At 38.5% G+C, this 17552-nt stretch overlaps 2 protein-coding genes across 7 annotated transcripts in view; both read right to left on the bottom strand.

Annotated features, from left to right (window-relative positions):
* Window positions 1–4189: 4189 nt before the first annotated feature.
* On the bottom strand, window positions 4190–10345 carry LOC137108829 (protein downstream neighbor of son homolog). 4 transcript variants are annotated; one of them, XM_067493899.1, is made up of 12 exons: window positions 9776–10345; window positions 9472–9546; window positions 9143–9343; window positions 8860–9038; window positions 8663–8738; window positions 8433–8535; window positions 6777–6873; window positions 5792–5941; window positions 5467–5665; window positions 5312–5381; window positions 5039–5169; window positions 4190–4525 (listed from the first exon to the last, which is right to left on the bottom strand). In XM_067493899.1, the coding sequence occupies exons 1-12, from the start codon at window positions 10226–10228 to the stop codon at window positions 4382–4384; spliced, it is 1878 nt and encodes a 625-aa protein (XP_067350000.1). In that variant the 5' UTR covers window positions 10229–10345; the 3' UTR covers window positions 4190–4381. The 4 variants fall into 4 exon arrangements, with proteins under 4 accessions (XP_067350000.1, XP_067350001.1, XP_067350003.1 ...); XM_067493900.1 differs by having other exon boundaries at window positions 4190–4522; XM_067493902.1 differs by lacking the exon at window positions 9472–9546.
* Window positions 10346–13565: 3220 nt separating this feature from the next.
* Window positions 13566–17552, bottom strand: part of runx1 (RUNX family transcription factor 1) — a 50702-nt gene continuing 46715 nt past the window's right edge. For all 3 annotated transcript variants that reach the window (XM_067493896.1, XM_067493897.1, XM_067493898.1), the window contains 2 exons: window positions 16148–16294; window positions 13566–16042 (listed from right to left, as the gene is read on the bottom strand). In XM_067493896.1, coding sequence (XP_067349997.1) covers window positions 15495–16042; window positions 16148–16294 — 695 coding nt within the window. In that variant the 3' untranslated portion in view covers window positions 13566–15494. The remainder of the gene's footprint in view (window positions 16043–16147; window positions 16295–17552) is intronic.

Raw genomic sequence — 17552 nt, 5'->3', positions numbered from 1 at the left:
TGGTTCTTCATCATATATTTGACATATTTCTCAATATTGGTTCCCTCTGGTTTGGGTTCCCTTTTTGGGAGTTTAGACTTGGAAAGTTGAAACTTGGAGTCTGCAGTCAAAGGATGGGATGAATTTTTGGTAAAGGCAGTAACTTTTATCAGCATTGATGAGTAGATGTAAATATTGCTGTAAAGTAGCTGTACTGAGATAAAATACATCAACTGTTACACAAACTAAAGTTCTGAGGAACTTAGTCTGAGGAGTTGTATTTAAGTAAAGTCATTAGATAAGTTTCACCAACATACTGGATATGATAAATGAATGGCAGCTTTGAATGGCAGCGCCACCGTTATCAAAGTGTCAGTGTGTGTTTGAATGGGTCAACGTGAAGCAATGTTTTATGTGCTTTGGATAAAAGTGCTATATAAGCAGATATATATGTCATATTTTATTGTTGTTTGAACGTAGATGGTAAATTCATCTACGTTCAAGCAACAATAAAATAGCTGGATCTCCTGATGTTTTAATAGTTTTCTCCATTTGGTAAAACCTTTCCTACACTGGTCACAGAGATAGGGCTTTTCTCCAGTATGAATTCACTGATGAACGTCCAAATGCCCTGACTTTGGGAAACTGGCTCCACTCTTATCACAGATGTCTGGTCTCTCTCCAGTGTGGACACAGTTTTGTTTAATAACAATACTTTTGTCACAGAAATTCTTCCTGCACCGCTCACACTGCTGTGATGTATTTACTCTGTGAACATTCTTTTGTATATGCAGGTGATGTTCACTCTCTTCAGCCTCATCACACAGTCCAGCTAGGTATTGTTCGATTTGTTGCTAATAATTAAAAACAGAAAGACATCGGAGGGCATATTAAATGTTAAGGTCTTTAATTTATATTATTATAAATGATAAGGGCAACAATGCTGTGATGTAACATTAACAAAGACATGGTTGCCATGTTCATTCTTCGTCATAGAAGGATTGTAGTAACTTATAATTACTTTGGTCATTTTAATTCTTCTGTGGTTTACAGCTTTGGATCTAAAAGGATGTACCAAACAAAGCTGAAAAAAGCTGAACTGTTTTGCTGCAATAGCTAAAAGTTTTTCTTTTGCTGAAATAGTTAAAACAAAATGTCACTTCCTTATATGCTGGTTAGGCAAATTTAAAAGTTAGTTTTAATAAACTTGAAAGGCAATTATGTGATGCCATTGATTTTATTTGGAAAGTGTAACAGGAGTGTGTGTCTCCACTGTGTATTATATGGTAGAAAATATGTAAAGCGTTTGGACACAACTCTGAGGCTGATCACATGACCTGATTCAGTTGTGTCTGTTACCATGGCAATGACAGCTTTGAACTCGCTGAGTCACTCACATATGCTGCAAAGGCAGTGAACTGCCCACACTTTTTCTCGTAAAATGTGCACAATGCACAAAATGTGACAAAGTATTAGGTGAAAGTCTTGTGATTGGCTGAGAGTTTGAATGGTCTCTTTAGGCTAAAGTATGCCTGACTAGTTGTTACAGCTGAAGGAGGACAAAGCTGAAGAGGAGCTCGAGTCTCTCCATTAATTTGAATGAGAACAAATTGCTGAAAAAAGTTGAATATTTTAAAAGTATAAAAGATATTCAAAAGCTGAACGGAAGAGCACGTCTCCTTAATAAGGTGAAGGTTTTAAAGTTTGAATGGTGTTCCTAGGTAAAAGTAGGCCAAAGTAAAGTGCCAAAAAGGTACGGAAAATGGAAATTAGAAGTAGAATAATAATAATAAAGATTGTTATCTACTGTAAATGCTTAGATTAGGAATCATTACTATAAAAAACAACACATCAAAGCACATATTTGGGGACTGTAATGCCTTTGATGATGTCATCCCAATGACATCATTCTAGAATAGTTACTAAGGCCAACTCGGAATTCACATTACTGGACACACACAAATCTTAGCTGCTCAGAAGGAATTGTGTTTCAACACTTACTTTTGAAGATTTTTGAACAAATCTACAGACAACTGTTGTAAAAGTCTACTACTTTGACTTTTACTCAGTTGGTGAGGCAATTTTCCATGGACCACAGGGTCAGTGGATTGATTCCCTCCTGGCAATGTGTCAAAGTGTCTTTGGGCAAGACACTGAACCCCAAGTTGATCTGGTGGGTCAGGTGAGCAGCTTGCATGGCATTGCCATCGGTGTGCGTGTGCATGTAATTGGGTGAATGAGAAGCAACATTGTAAAGCAAAGTGCTATATAAGTGACCATTTACTATTTGCTTTACTTCACCGAATACATTACTGTAAAGAGAAGTTGTCATCTCCCAGAAATGGCTGAAAGTCAACTACTGCCCATTAACGCTGCACATGCAGCCAATGCTGCGATTCAGGGAAACCCAACACCCTACGAACCTCATCCTAATGAAAAGATGTTGCATATGGAAAATTCTCTTTTTCTTGTGAACAAGAACAATGCCCTACTGCAGAGGCAAATTGAAATGTTGCAGCAGGAAAACCAACAACTGAAGATGGAACATGCAAACATTTTGGAAAGGACAAGAGCTGCTCCCCAGGGATTTCCCCAGGAGGTACATTATGTAAAAAATGCTGCTATTATTGCTTACCAGCAAAATGTCCATCTGAGAAGCCAACTGCAAAGCCTGTTGCAGCACAATCAATACCTACAGGCTGAAATGGCAGAGGCAGAAAACAAGTTGCAGCACTACGATAAACTACTGAATGAGAATACAATGTTTTACAACCAAATTGAACAGTTGAAAAGTGAAAATGCTAAGATTTTGCAGCAAAATGACCAACTGAAGGCTGAAATTAAAACGTTTTCGCTGCAAAACAAATTTTTGAAGGGTCGGAATACAACTATTCATCAGAAAGCAAATGTTGACAGAAATAATGTCTACATGCTGGAGAGACATTTAAAAGCCAGGAAGGAGAAGCTCCAGGAGACCATTGTGGCAAACGAGTCCCAAATCAACCTTTACACACAGCATCTCGAGATGGTGGAGGAGGAGAGTAAGTTCAGAGAGAGCACCTGCAAAGAGGAGCACAGCAAGACGACTGCACTGCTCATTTAAGAGAGAAAGAAGTTGGCACAAAAAAAGTAGCTTGTAAAGGGCAGTTTGACTATTCAGAGGAACGATGAAAAGTTGAATGAACTTCAACAAAAGATAGATGAACTGATGGTGCCGCTGTGTCACAGAGAACAGAAAATACTGCAGCTCAAAAATGAAGTCCTGGTGTTTCAAAGTGACAGAAACTCTGAGATCACACAGCAGCTGCAGGCTAAGGAAGCTGAGAAGAGCTTCATGGCAGATGAGTGACAGACAGTCTGCAAGAACAGCTGAAGAAGGAGCTCTCAGAAAAAAACCAGAGCCAAGAGACAAGATCGTTTGAGAAGGAGCTCCCTTTTCTTTCCCCATTCCATTTTGAATTTCCCCCTTTAAGGCAATTCAGAAAGGAGGGGTACTTTAATAAGCTCAGCGGCTCATTCTACTGCAGCCTCACGGGCACAACTCCACCCACACAGGTGGAGATGTGTTCATGATGAACGTCTCCGTCACTTTATTACAATAAATCATGCAGTTAATGCCCATTAAACCAAGTTTTTGATCTTTTCTATGTTTTATATTTATGACATAGAATAAAAAAAAATATGCAGATAATCCTGTGTGTACGTGTGTCATTTTTACTTCTGCATTTAAAGATTGTTCACTGACAAGATCACTGACAACCTGTGTTCTCTGACCTCAAATTGAGAAGAGCTACACAGCTATTGTACCAAATGGATTGCACAGACATATTTTATCAAAACATAAAATGTTTGAAAAATCTGCAAACTGGAATTTCTCAATACGTAGTTTTCAGATACAAAAATCCAAACATTTAAAGTTCAAAGTTTGATGGTTAATTTGTATTTTACTTTAAGAATGCTTTAAATCGCCAGTGAAATAAATACACAACTTTAGTCTTGGAGACTTGTTTTCAAACTGATTTGTGCTAGAAATCATCTTATGTTTGAGACTTGAGAAGTGAAGTAGAAGTTGTCTAGAAAAAAAAACTTATTACATTTTCATGAGGTTTATTTCCTCACTGTTTCAAACATGTAATTACCACAAAATAGATCATGAAATTTCAGAAATTTTGAACTAAAAAAATTTTTTTTTTGGAGTAAAACAACCACAATGACTTGATTCAAACTTTATCAACTATCAACATTGAAATACAGATCACAGTGTTAAAGAATACAATTTTTAAAAGCATTTAAAAAGACACACTTCTTATATGACTTATATTCATCATAATGTAACAGTACGCTTTATAATTTATAGAAGCTTAAGAGATCCAGAAACACACGGTCAAAACAGTTGCCTCTGTCAGTTCTTCCAGATGTAGCTGTGGTTGTTCATATTAATGTGTGTCAGAGCAGTCTTGCCCAGAGTAGAGGGCTGCTGCAACTGCTGGATGGAAGCAGGATGAAGACCACAACCAGAGAGGTCCACCGTCTCAGCAGTACACTGCTAACAAACAGAGCCAGCTCAGTTGACAGATTGTAAAAACAAAAAACAAACTGAAACTAATTTACTGTAGGCTGTATGTTCACTGGACTTTTGCAGAGCTTTTTATTTCAATGGGAAATGTAAATTAAACTTCGATTATAAGGCACTTATATTATAACACTTATTATAACACTTATGTGTTAGTTAAATTATCTGTCGACAGATTTTGATTTAAAAACAAGGTGGCATCGGCTTGTTAATGATCGCTCCATTCATTCAGCCTTTCACTCAGCTGCACGTTCCTCCTTCCAGCATTTGTTACGCATTTGTGCAGTTGGACAAAGCTGATTAGAAACCTGGTTACACATACAAGGCTAAGAAATCTGATTTCTCCAGCACAAATCTACCTGGGGAAACCAAGCTTCCCTTAATGTACTACCCCGATTTAGGAAACCAGCTTTCCCGTTTACATGACGCTTAGGAAGCTCGACTACAACCTGGTTACTTGGTTACAATGTATACAGTATGTCTTACCTGTTGCTTAGTGGTGTGTATGTTCATGACAGCAGTTGGTGCGTGTGGGTAAAGAGTAGCTGAAAAGTTTCCTTTCTGCGAATGCTTCAGGAGGGTTGTGATGGCATGGAGACATGAGGGGAGAATAGGTCCTACAGGAAAGATACAATGATAATAAATTGCATAGAAAATGTGTTCAACAATATTATAACAGTGTCCTCATTAAAGCACTACCTTCTTTTGATTTAGTAAAATTGCTGTTTTGTTTTGTGATCAGATGTTGTAGCTGTATACCTGTGATCTCCATACTGCTGATATTCTGGTAAGAGGAACCAATCTGGCTCTTCACATTCACACTGCGGGCCTTAAAGACACACTCAGATAAATGAAGACATAATAAAATCTTTGTCTTTATAATGTACATACTGTATGTGCATGTGTGTCTGTACCTTCAGTTTGTGCATTGTAGCCCCACTAAAAGCAACAGGAGCAAGCAGTGTTGGGGGTAAGCCAGTCTGGGATCCCGCTGCAGCCACCAGACCCTTATAATTTATGAGAAAATTAATGAGGGTGAAAGTGTTTGATTCTTCCACACACACCACAGACTCTGGTTTATGGTCTAGAGACACAGTGTGGCTCTCCTTACGACTATGTCATTTCGGTCAAGGATTGTAACTGGTTGTTCCTACAGTTATATTACATAAAGCAGGACTCAGGGATGTCCCCATAAGTCAGAAGATTATTAGCTGACAGTGACTATCAGCAAAAAGATACAGTTGTATGGTGATGCTATCTGGCTTCTTGATTTTGTCCTGGACTCCCATTTCCTTTAACCAGGAGAAGCTGCTGTCTTCATCATCATTGTATCCATCATGTACTTCCTCATCACCATCACATTCCACACACTGTTTCAGCTCAGAACACCTACAATCAAAATTAGTGTCACAATAACAGTAAGCATTAGCACTGGTCGAAGTGCAGGTTACACTGTGGACATGTCTTCATTTTATCACAGGGCTGATACTTAAGCTGCTTTCACAATTGCACCACAACCATCAACTTCTCTGGACATTACCCCTTAAAAACTCCAGGTGATGTCCAAGTAAGCCTGTGTGTGGACAGAGTAGCAAATTGTCTGGCGGATTTAAAGTGAGTAAGCTGGCACAGCTTCTTCTCCCTCCCCCCAATTTTCTTCTGTTTTTCGGTCCTAGCAGTGGACAACCACTCTACCTTCCTGCGCCACAGTCGCACCATGCCTCATGTCCTGTATGTCATTTCGTGACTCCTGTACACCATGCCCAGGCTCTGCCCCTCATTTAAATCGCACCAGCTATTGATTTATTATATTTAGATTTCACTTATCGTTTAAAAAAAAGATAAGCTAAGCCTCCTATCCGTTTTCCCATGACAACATATTACATCATTGCAAAACAACATAAGTAAATGCGTGAATCGCCACAAAATAACCAGAGATAACATTTATGCCCAGTTGACTGGCCACAGTACAAAGAAATGCATATTTTTGTTAACTACATGTTTTGGAATTAAGACATATTTCTTCCAGTGGAGCAGTCTATCGGAATGTGTTTTACTAGCTTTTTGACAACAATGGAGGGCTATGGAAAACACAAAGTAATCCAGGCTAGCAGTTTGACTAGTGACCAATCACAAGTAGAGAAAAAAAACTGTTTAAGCATTTGTATTAAAATAAATTAACTAACATAAATTAAAACAGAATAAAAAGGAAAAACACAATTACTCCTCTGATTTCTGCTTTTCATCCTCTCCCTGGGTTAGGTACTGTTGGTCCTTGCTCCTCCTCCTCTCCTCCACTAGAGGGAGACTAAACTCGATACCTGAACCAGTGAATAACAAGGCAACATAATATGTTCATGCTGCAGTTATATTTGTGGTCAAACAGTAACAGGTTAAATGAGAAAAGTTCAAAGTTTAATATGTAATAAACACTTCAGTTAAAGATTTCAATTTGTGTGTTGTACTTAAAAGTGTATGTGGCAGATTAACAACCCTTTTGAATCAGAATACAGAAAAAACAGGGACCAAAATGTGTTATTTTAAGTGATGGGATTCCACCTCCCAAAAATGCTATACATAAGTGTGATTTATACATTTTTTAAAGGGGGCAAGCGTAACTACAGATTTTACCTAGGGCGACAACCACAATTCCAATTGGAATGATGTGAAAACAGAAATAAAAAATTTGTCACCAATCTGTGAAAAACTGAAATTGTGGAACAACTTCAGAAAAATGTTCCTCAATGTATTGAATTGAGATCCCACCATCTACAGTATATAATATCATAGAAAGATTCATAGATTCTGAACACAATGCAGAAATGCTGCTGTGTTCTCAGGGCCAAAATCCATTTAAAATGGTCTAAAGCGAAACGGAACACTGTTCTATGGTCAGATGAATAAAAATCTGAAATTCTTTTTAGAAAACATGGATGCCCTGGTCTGTGGCCTAAAGAGGAGACGGACCATCTAGGTTGTTATCAGTGGACAGTTCAAAAGCCTGCATCTCTGATGATATGGGGATGCATTTGTGCCTATGACATGAGCAGCTTAAACATCTGGAAAGGCACCATCAATGCTGAAAGGTACATAGAGGTTTTAGAGCAACATATACTCCCATCCAGACAACGTCTCTTTCAAGAAAGGCTTTGCATATTTCAGCAAGACAATGCTCAACCACTGCATCCATCACAACAGCATAGCATTGCAGGTGAAGAGTCCAGGGGCCGAACTAGCCTGCCTGCAGTCCAGACCTTTCACCAATAGAAAACAGGACTTTTGAGCAGCTAGAATCCTGCATCAGAGATTCATAAACAGTTGTTAAAAGAAGAGGGGATGCTACACAATGGTAAAAATCACACTTTTCCAACTTTTTTGAGAAGCTGCCATTAAATTCAAAATGAGCTAATATTTTTCATGAAGTGTTATAAATTCTCAGTTTCAACATCTGATATATTGTTTATGTTGTATTTTGAATGAAAAGTGGATTGATGAGATTTTTACACATCTTCCCAGCTTTTTTGGAATTGGGGTTGTATAAACCTTTCAAAAAGCAACTATTTAAGCCTATTCTTAAAAGTGGAGAGGGTGTCTGGTTCCGTAGTATACGTTTGGAAGCTGTGGAAACGACAAGTATAGAAGGCCTGCATTCTGAAATTGAAGTGGTTTACTTAGATAATATGGTAAATTAAGGTTTTCAGATATGATGGAGCTGGGCCATTAAGAGGATGCTCAATTTTACTGTAAAACATAAAAAAAAAAAACATACAAACCTCTGTTTGTATGTGATCTCCAAATTAGCATTTACGTAGTTACGTATTTATGTAGGGTCAGAAAATGTAGTAGTGCATGGAAAGAAGCAAGCTCTATTAAGACATACCTTCAGCTTTCATTGCCTCTCTGAGACCCCTGGTTGTAGGAGAAATCAAGGCTGTGATCCTGCTAGAACCACCAATACCTGCTGCCCTGAACAACACTGTAAACTGAACAGCAGAAGAAAGGCTAGGACATGAGCTACACATGGAAAAAAGCTCCACAAGACAGCTTTTCCACTATATGCAGACTCTCTTAAATTCATGTTTAACAACATAACAACACATCAACACCTACCTGGTATGAGCAGAGGTAGAAGTAAGGGCATAACCTGGCCTTCAGTAGACTGTAGAGTGATGACAAACTGATTGACCTAAAGAGAGGGGACAGAGAGTTATGAAATGCAACACAGATAAGCATTAACTTATGTTCATCTTTTAGGCTGAATTAGAGTGTTGTTTTGGTTAGTGTAGCTTATACACCTCCAGTTTTACCATTCGCTCATGAGACTCTGCTGCAAAGTTGTATCTTGTGCCCAGGGGGTGCTCTTCCCAGTGAAGCTCCTCTCTGCGTTGATCCTGGGAAACAATGAGATCCAGGGCAGAGAAGGATGCTGCCAGTAGAGCAGACTCTGCTGAAAGGTGCATCGAAGCTCTGAGCAGGATCTGGGATCCTGCAAGGGGAGATGGGGGGGGGATTCATTGAGTGCCATTTAAAAACAATCCCACCAAATATGATTTGGTAGAACCACAAGTAACAATGAAATGAAAAATCAACCTGTAGACTGTGAGGCAGGGTGCTAAACTGAGCTCTGCAGTGCTGGCTGAGTCCTAGAGCTTGCTCCTGTGCTTTAGGTTGCTCAGCCCATGACAGGGAGAGTGGAGACGTGAAGAGGAGGCGGGTCTTCAGGCTCCAGTCCGCTGGATACTCTGTGCAGACAGGAGGAACTATGGAGGCAGGAGCTATGGCTTTAGGACTCTGGGAAGAGAGATGGAAGAAGACATTATCAGTGTGCATTTAAACCACTCAACTCAATTGCTGCTGGATACGAGGAAAACAACTGCAAATGTCAATAGAGCTGAAATAAATAGATAAATAAATCAAACCTTGATTAGTGGATGTTTAATCCCTTCCTCCTCTTCCTCAAACAGTGAGTCATCTTCAGATAAACTGAGACGTTTCTACAGCAGATGGCAGATAAAAGAAAATTAAAAAAATACAAAAATCTTTAACTTCTTAAAACAAAGCTTACTTTCTTCCTAGCATCATGAAGTCTTCATGTACATGTACGTTTCAAATTTAAAACATAATAAAAGAAAAAAAAAATCGGCTGTCATCTTTGACAGTTGTGTCATCATCTCTGTGATGATGACTTTAATGCTTAAGTATAAGCTGTGTATTATAACCAACCTTGCTAGAAATATCTTGATGCTCCAGTTTTTCTGCATTATTTAAACTTCCACTGAAAGATAAAAGTCCTTGACATTCTCTCTTTGTTGACATGTCCTCATCCTCCTCCTCTTCTGTCGACGTTTTTATCCTGGAGCTGTCGGCAGCTTCGGTATTCCCATTGTCATTAGAAACTAGAAATTTCTTTTTAGGACTGAAAGTGTTTTCAATACTTGCGAATGGGTTTCTGCGTTTTATCCCACCTCCAGAGCGGTTCTGTGAGTTAAAAAGCGGTCCCGGGGAAAACGGGCGAACGCATGCCACAGATGAGCTGCTTTGCCTGGTACAACCAGTGGAATCATGGCCGCTCGGGCTCGAAAAGACACCGGCGTCGCTTCGGGCTCGTCTCCTCCTCATACGCATGATTTCAGCCGGTCGCTTGAAGCTGGGCGAATAGCCTTCTTGCTTAGACATATTGAGCCTACGAAAATAAAAAATCACAAATACGACTATCAAATTATAAAAAACATGAACCGCCGCCGATATTTTGTTGTAGCGCTTTCCGGACGTAACAAATTTGGCGCCTTGCGTGCTGACGTACAGTTTGGCTGTTGTGCTGCGTTTAGTGTTATGGGAAGATGGACTTACCATTGACATGTGAGGCATAAAGAAATATCTCATTTTAGTTACAAGTTCACTTTATCACCAAAATTCGATTACAATAAAAAGTAATATCTTTGTTGAATGTGAAATTTAAATGGCATGTCTGTTTTACTTTAAAACACCAAGTATAATAGGCCAATGCGTTTCACGTAAGCTATGTGGTTCAGTTCGTAAGTATCTCATGCACTAAAATGCTCGTTAATTGCTTTATACACACACACACACACACACACACACACACACATATATATATATATATATATATATATATATATATATATATATATATATATATACACACATACTACTATATATGTTATGTTCTGTTATAACAAACGTCTCTAAAACAATGTATCGAAATAATTAAACACTTCAAATTTAAGTTCATTCTCTTTTCTTTAATGACTACAATTTGCAGATAATTTAGGTTTTGGCTTTAAAATAAATGCTTGGTAGAAAACGTACCGACCACACTACCCTCACGCATACTATCACCACCTCTGCCCCCCCTGTCACAGTGATTAATAGAATGCTATGTAAATTCTGGCCATCCTGTTAATTTCTCCCTCTTATGTCATTACTTTGGGTCATCAATCACACCTCAGCCAATTGATGGCTGCTGTTAGGAAATCAATCCTTGCCCCCTGTTGTCTAGAAGAGAGAAACCAGTGGTTTGAGGCAATGGCAATGGGTTGTTAATGTTTTTAAGCAGGCCTCCTGAAATGTAATCAAAAGCACATTCGATAAGATTTAAACAAAACACATACAGTATTTTTAATCCTTTAAATTAGTCATCCATAAAGAAATTAAGCCTCTATTCTGGGGGCGAAACTGCATTGTGGTAGCAGATTGCAATTTGGCCTGTAGAGGTCACTATTAATTTAGGCTTTCTGACTACTCTGTTTAAACCTGCAAGGCCATTTTAATTATTCACTTCTTCAAACACTAAGCTGTCAGGAATGTTGTTGACTAAGGGAAAAAATACCTACCATGAAAACATAACAATATTTACCCTTTATTAAGCTATCTGCAATTTGAAAACTAAAATATTAATTCATGTGAGGACCTTATATCTTTTTCATTTATTAAAATGAGCTTATACCTTTTTATTTTTGGATTAAGGGGGATCCATCAAAAATGCTTTAATTGTTTAAATGTTGTTGTATAATATATTTTTAAATTACTTTTACATCAGCAAAATGCAGTGAATCCAGTCTTTCTCCAAAACTGCATTTTATGTCAAAGATAAATAAGAAAAGCCATGGCAAAGTAAAAAGTAAAATTACAATAATTAAACCTATAAAATTTAGTTTTAGGTGGTACTTGATCGTATAAGTAATAAAGAGAAAGTCTATTTTTGAGGCATATGTGTAAATTAACATTCCTACTAAGTTTAGCCATTAGGCATTTTTAAACCCTGATACTTGTGTTGGTAACGGTGCCTTTTTTGTACAGCAGAAAATAGACAACTTAAGCATTGCTCTGTAAATATTTGTCTTTGGTCAGCAATTTTTATCTGGTCACAATAGTCATCATCCTTGTTTTGCCATTGTCTGTCCAGATCACATTGTGCTTTGTCATGTCTTTGCTTCTTTGATGAAAAGGATTGTTACTCTCTTTTTCTTTATTTCTCTTGTTGCAAATTATGATCTCTGATTTTTCCAAATTCTACATCTCATTCTTTTCATAACAATTATTCTTCTTTGTCTTTCACATGGTTCTATAACATCTACAAATTAAGGCTGTTTTTCAGTATGAATTTGCAAAATTCTTCTCAGCATTTAATCTTTTCTTCTGGGCAGCTGGAGACACAAAGCAGAACAACATGAACTACTATCTAAAAGGGACCTACTCTTCTCTGTGGGTATGAGAGGCTAGATATATAATTATTCTTATTTTTAGGAAAAATCACACTAATGAAAAAATTATTATAGATACTGTGTTCTGTTTGTAATGAAGCACACTGAAATCTTTAACTTCCTGAGGCCAATAATGTGAATGTTATTCCCATATTTTTTCTTTCTTATTTTATTCAATGGCTTCTTTTTTACTGTACAAACTAGTGCGACATCTTGAATACAATTTGTGCAGTTTGGGCGGCTGTAGCTCAGTTGGTAAGGCAGTTGACCATGGACCACAGGGTCAGTGGTTGGATCCCCGCTCCCGGCTACATGTCGAAGTGTCCTTGGGCAAGACACTGAACCCCAAGTTGCTCCCCGTGGGTCAGGTGAGCACCTTGCATGGCAGCCACCGCCATTGGTTTGTGAGTGTGTGTGTGTGTGTGAATGGGTGAATGGGAATCAACATTGTAAAGCGCTTTGGATAAAAGTCTGTCAAAAGGATGCTGGCCCCAGCAGCACCCTTTTGCCTTTTCATACAACACTTCAGAGCTTGTTATTCATTTGGAGCATATTGACACTTTTGCCTGCAATTCAGCCTTGTCGGGTAAACACACCTCAGGTATTTCAAAATCTTGCGCCTAGCTGTACTAATCAAGGTGCCTCAACAAACTCATGCGATAGGCACTGATTAATCACCATACCATCACAGAAGCTGGTTTTGAACTATGCTCTAATAACAAATAAGATTGTCAATGCATTAAATACTCATACACATGCATATACACGTACAATACTATCTCACAGACTAATGAATCCTGCTTGATCCTTGCTTCTGGAAAACAAACCTTCTCTAGGATGCTGATCAGGATCAAAAATAGGTTTCAAATGATTAGCAAATTATTACATTCTTTTGTATATATTTATACTGCATTTTCTCGAAATTTATATTGTACATCTTGAGTTCTGGAAGTGTTGGGCCTGAAACATAAGAACCTATGGGTGATTATAATGTCTGTTATGGCACAATTCGATCAATGTCCTTAATATTTTGCACTTTGTCAGCACATTTAGCCACATTAGATCCGTTTTTGTTATGTGTCCTCACAGTTTATACCCTTCCCCTTTAATTAGCAACTTGTGTTTTTTGGGAAGTCATGCTAGGGCTTGTCTGCTTGCCTGTAGAAATTCCTTCAGGCTCAGGAATAGCAAAGGATGAAATCTGTATGTGTGTGTTTGTGTGTCATCTGGGTGTTGGTCTGCATTGATGCCAATCATACACATATAAAGAGAAAAAAAAAGACAACCAGTAACAACAAGATAACAATTGTATTTTCTTCGCAAGAATATTTATATAAATCACAATGTGTTCTAGCAACAATATTAAAATAAAACTATTGTGTGTGTAGGTGAGAGAGAGAGAGAGAGAGAGAGAGAGAGAGACAGTGAGAGGAAGAGGTGATGAAAACATGATGAAATTCAAGTGTTATTTACATATATATACATTACAACTACACAGACTCATGGGTAAATGTAACGCTCATGCTCTCACACACGAACACACACACACACACGCCTACAAAGAAACAAACATGAAATGCTACCAAAAATGGCATTGTAAAAATAAATTAACAGATTTTACAAAACTTCATGCTGTAATGATTTTTTTCAGTGCAGTGAGAAATGAGTAGTTTAAAATAAGAATAAATCATCTTGTAATGAAGCTGTCATTCGTTTTGAGCATTTTCATTCCAAAAACAATATTCTGTATTGTAAAAACATCTGGAAATGATTGAGAATTTTAAAACCTGGAACATCCAACCTGTTTTATAAATATATTATAGTAACAATAAAGCTTGAGTTAAGTGGACAGGCCTCGTTTTTGTCCAGATTTGCTTCAGGTACCATAAAAATCACCTTAGCGAATATGTCTCCTTATTTACTTCAATAGGTGGCCTCCATTCTTCTAAAAATATCAAGCAAGATTAAGAAAGGAATGGTAAAAGGTGGAGAGACAAAGATGGATAAAACACAAACAGGCCACTACAATATCTGGCATGGGTAAATCATCTATTCACAACACCAACTACATTTATGAAGTCCTGTTGCCGAAGTGAAAGCGTTCTAGTACAGCCGGATGCACCTTGTCAGTCTAAAACCAAACTTTACACTGCTTGTCTGCATTTATGTCCACGGTTAGGTCCTTCATTTCACACAAGCTCTTCTCCATAGGCTAAATTCTGCAGTCACACTGTGATATTAGGTTTATTTAACCTAATGATTCAGTCCACTCAGCACTATTTGCTGGCCAGTGCAACTTTCATTTATTGTGCTTCTTTCGACCATCGCTGTTTATCAGTAGTCAGTTTATTCATCCAGCTGCCTCCTAGTTATGTGATGGCGTACATTGTGAATGATTCAAAAAAATACTCATCAGCAGGGCAAAACTCCTAATAGGTAGTAAGTACTGTAGGTACTACAATAGCTAGATGGTACCAAACCAACCTTCCAATAAGATTTTATAGGTCACATAGTAGCCTCAATGCTCACTGCAAATGTTTAAAACTCCCCTCAGCACACTGTAACATTTTCAGTCTGATCTGATGGGGAAATTTGTGTAAGTGGGAAATTTTCACATTTACTGACAAAATTATTTCATCTTATTGACTACCAGTTATTCTGTGCTTGAAAATCAAAACATACAACATAAGTCTTCTAGTCAGAAATGTTCTAATGTTCTTTGATTAAACAATGAGTTACAAACCCAGGTTTAAAGTATGGATGATATGGAACTATATCCATATAATTTGTACCAAAACATGCTAAAACTTACGGGCCTGTGCAATAGAGCTCAATTTTTGTCCAAAAAATTATAAAAACACATCAATAATTTTACAACAACAAGAGAAAACACATTACAGAAAAAAACCACAACATACTTTTTTGTTGTAGTTTTTTGCAAAATCTTGTGTTTTCTCTTTGTCTTTGTGTTTTACGATATGTTGTTATGTTTTCTCTATTGTTGTCAAATGTTGAGTTTTCTATTTTGTTGTTGTGTTTTGCACCTACAGGTTTTAGTTTTTTGCAAAATGTTGTATTTTCTCTTTTGTTGTTGTGTTTTGTGATATGTTGTTAGGTTTTCTTTATTGTTGTGTTTTGCACTTATGGGCTAACAAAACTATCACATGACCAGGAGGTCACAGCCACTGCGTGTCATGTAATCTCCCAACTATACTGGTTTAATAAGGTCTCCAGACAGCTTCAGCAGCAGCCATGTTTGTCGGGGAGCTGCTGTGGCTGGATTCCACATCTACACCAACTCCTTCATTCTGACTGGGCAAAGAGGGGTGCAGGAGTGAGGAGCCTGTAGAGGCATTGGTGCATGGTGGCAGGATCCTTGGTGGGGAGCGTGAATCGCTGCCTCCTCCCCCTCCAGCCATCATGGAGAACTGGTACGACCCGGCGGCAGTGGAGTAATACAGGTGATATGGTGAGGAGGTGGATTGGAAAGGACCGTTCTGACCCTGGTGTGGAGTGTTTGCAGGGTATGGGGGAGGCAGGTAGGTGTGGTACCTCGCTGCTGGGGTGGTTGCCATGGCTGTTGCCATGGTAATGCCAAGCGCACTGTTGGAGACAGGGTTATGAGAGGGAGTGTAGGTAAAGGCAGCTGCTGTTCCAGGGTAATGGACCCGTGGGTCGGAGAAGCGAGAGTCAGGAAGAGAGGGGAGTGATGTGAAAGGCCTTTCTAAGGCCATCCTGGGGTCACTGAAGGCTGTGAGGTCAGGACCTGTGAAAGAGCAAGGGCTAAAGGTTACAACCTACACACTGTATATACTCACTTCTGTGTGTGTGAGTGTGTGTGTTTGTGTGTGTGGGTACTAATTTGTGTTACCTGTGAGTCTAGAGGACAAGTCGCTGAGTGAAGAGCGCCCAGGAGAAAGAGGATTGGCTGTATGGACAGAAGGTGTGGTTATTTGCCCAAGGTAGGGATAGGACTGGTCATAGGACCAAGATGGAGATGACTGCATCTGCCTGGAGTCTAACAGAAAAAGAAAAGGAGAGAGATTTAGTACTGAAACCTTGTTTTGATCAGTGGAAGTTTTGATTATAAGAGAGGTTCTTTATAGTAGATCAGAACAGAGTAAATGGTCTGCACTTACAATATGTAGCACTTTTCTACCTATCAGAACTCAAAGCACTTCATACTGCTTCTTATTCACCCATTCACACACACACTCATACACCAATGGGGGAGCTGCTATGCAGCAGGCCAACGCTCACCGGGAGCAATTAAGTTGGGGTTCAGTGTCTTGCTCAAAAGACACTTCGACATGTGACTGGAGGAGGTGGGGATTTACCAACATCTGTGAGATTGGTGGACAACCGCTCTACCTTCCTGCACCACAGTCACCCACAGAGCTGATTTGTTGGCAGCCACATGCTACTTGAGTGCACACCTTTAGACACACCTTTCATATATGATTAAAATTTTAAAAACGCTTGTGTTTGTAGTTCCTTACTTTAAAGCAAGTAATGTTAAATATAGGTGATTGTTTAGGTTATTCCTTTCCTAATGGGATACTTCATTGATTTAGTAATAAAAGGTATGTTTATTCAGAAAAAGCAGAGATATCCCAAATGTTAGTATAGGTATAAATCCCCAAAGCAGTTCAAAAGCATCTTCCATTAGAACCTTAGGGTTGGAACACGTCAAGCTGACAATCGGCCCCTGGGCTGCCAGGGAGCATCGGTCAGCCCAGTCTTTGCAGTGTGCAGTGTGAGTGGTTTAAGAAGCTGACATGACCTGAAGCAGCCATAGTTATTCTTTTATAATGTAGACTTTGAGTTTAAAATGTCAATACTCAGCCTCATGAGTTAACTCTGATGATGACATCACACCAGGAAAAGTAAACTGCACTTCATTTTTAAAATTGTTGGAGCCACTTGGGCCCATTTTTTCCAACATGGTAGGAAACATATTGAAGAACTTTGACTGTATCTAAATACTTTTTAAGCTGGTCAACTGCCCAATGTCTAAACTGAATATAAAACCATTTCTTATTTTATGATGTGTTTGACTTTTGTGACTTCACCTTTTGGTCACATTTCACCAAGTTCCTTTTATTAAAGAAGAACATTGGATACAATTAAAAGCCAGGAAGCTAACCTTATAAAAGCTCTGTTTTGTTTGAGCATAGAAAATACCTTAGCCTTAGCTTTAAATGCTTATATTAATTAAATATTAAATTGCATAATTTCTGGAAAATTTGAAAGAAGGCTGGTCATGAGACAGAATC

Source organism: Channa argus, chromosome 23 (assembly GCF_033026475.1).
Source record: "Channa argus isolate prfri chromosome 23, Channa argus male v1.0, whole genome shotgun sequence".
Classification (NCBI taxonomy): domain Eukaryota; kingdom Metazoa; phylum Chordata; class Actinopteri; order Anabantiformes; family Channidae; genus Channa; species Channa argus.
This window is presented reverse-complemented; position numbering and strand designations above follow the sequence as displayed.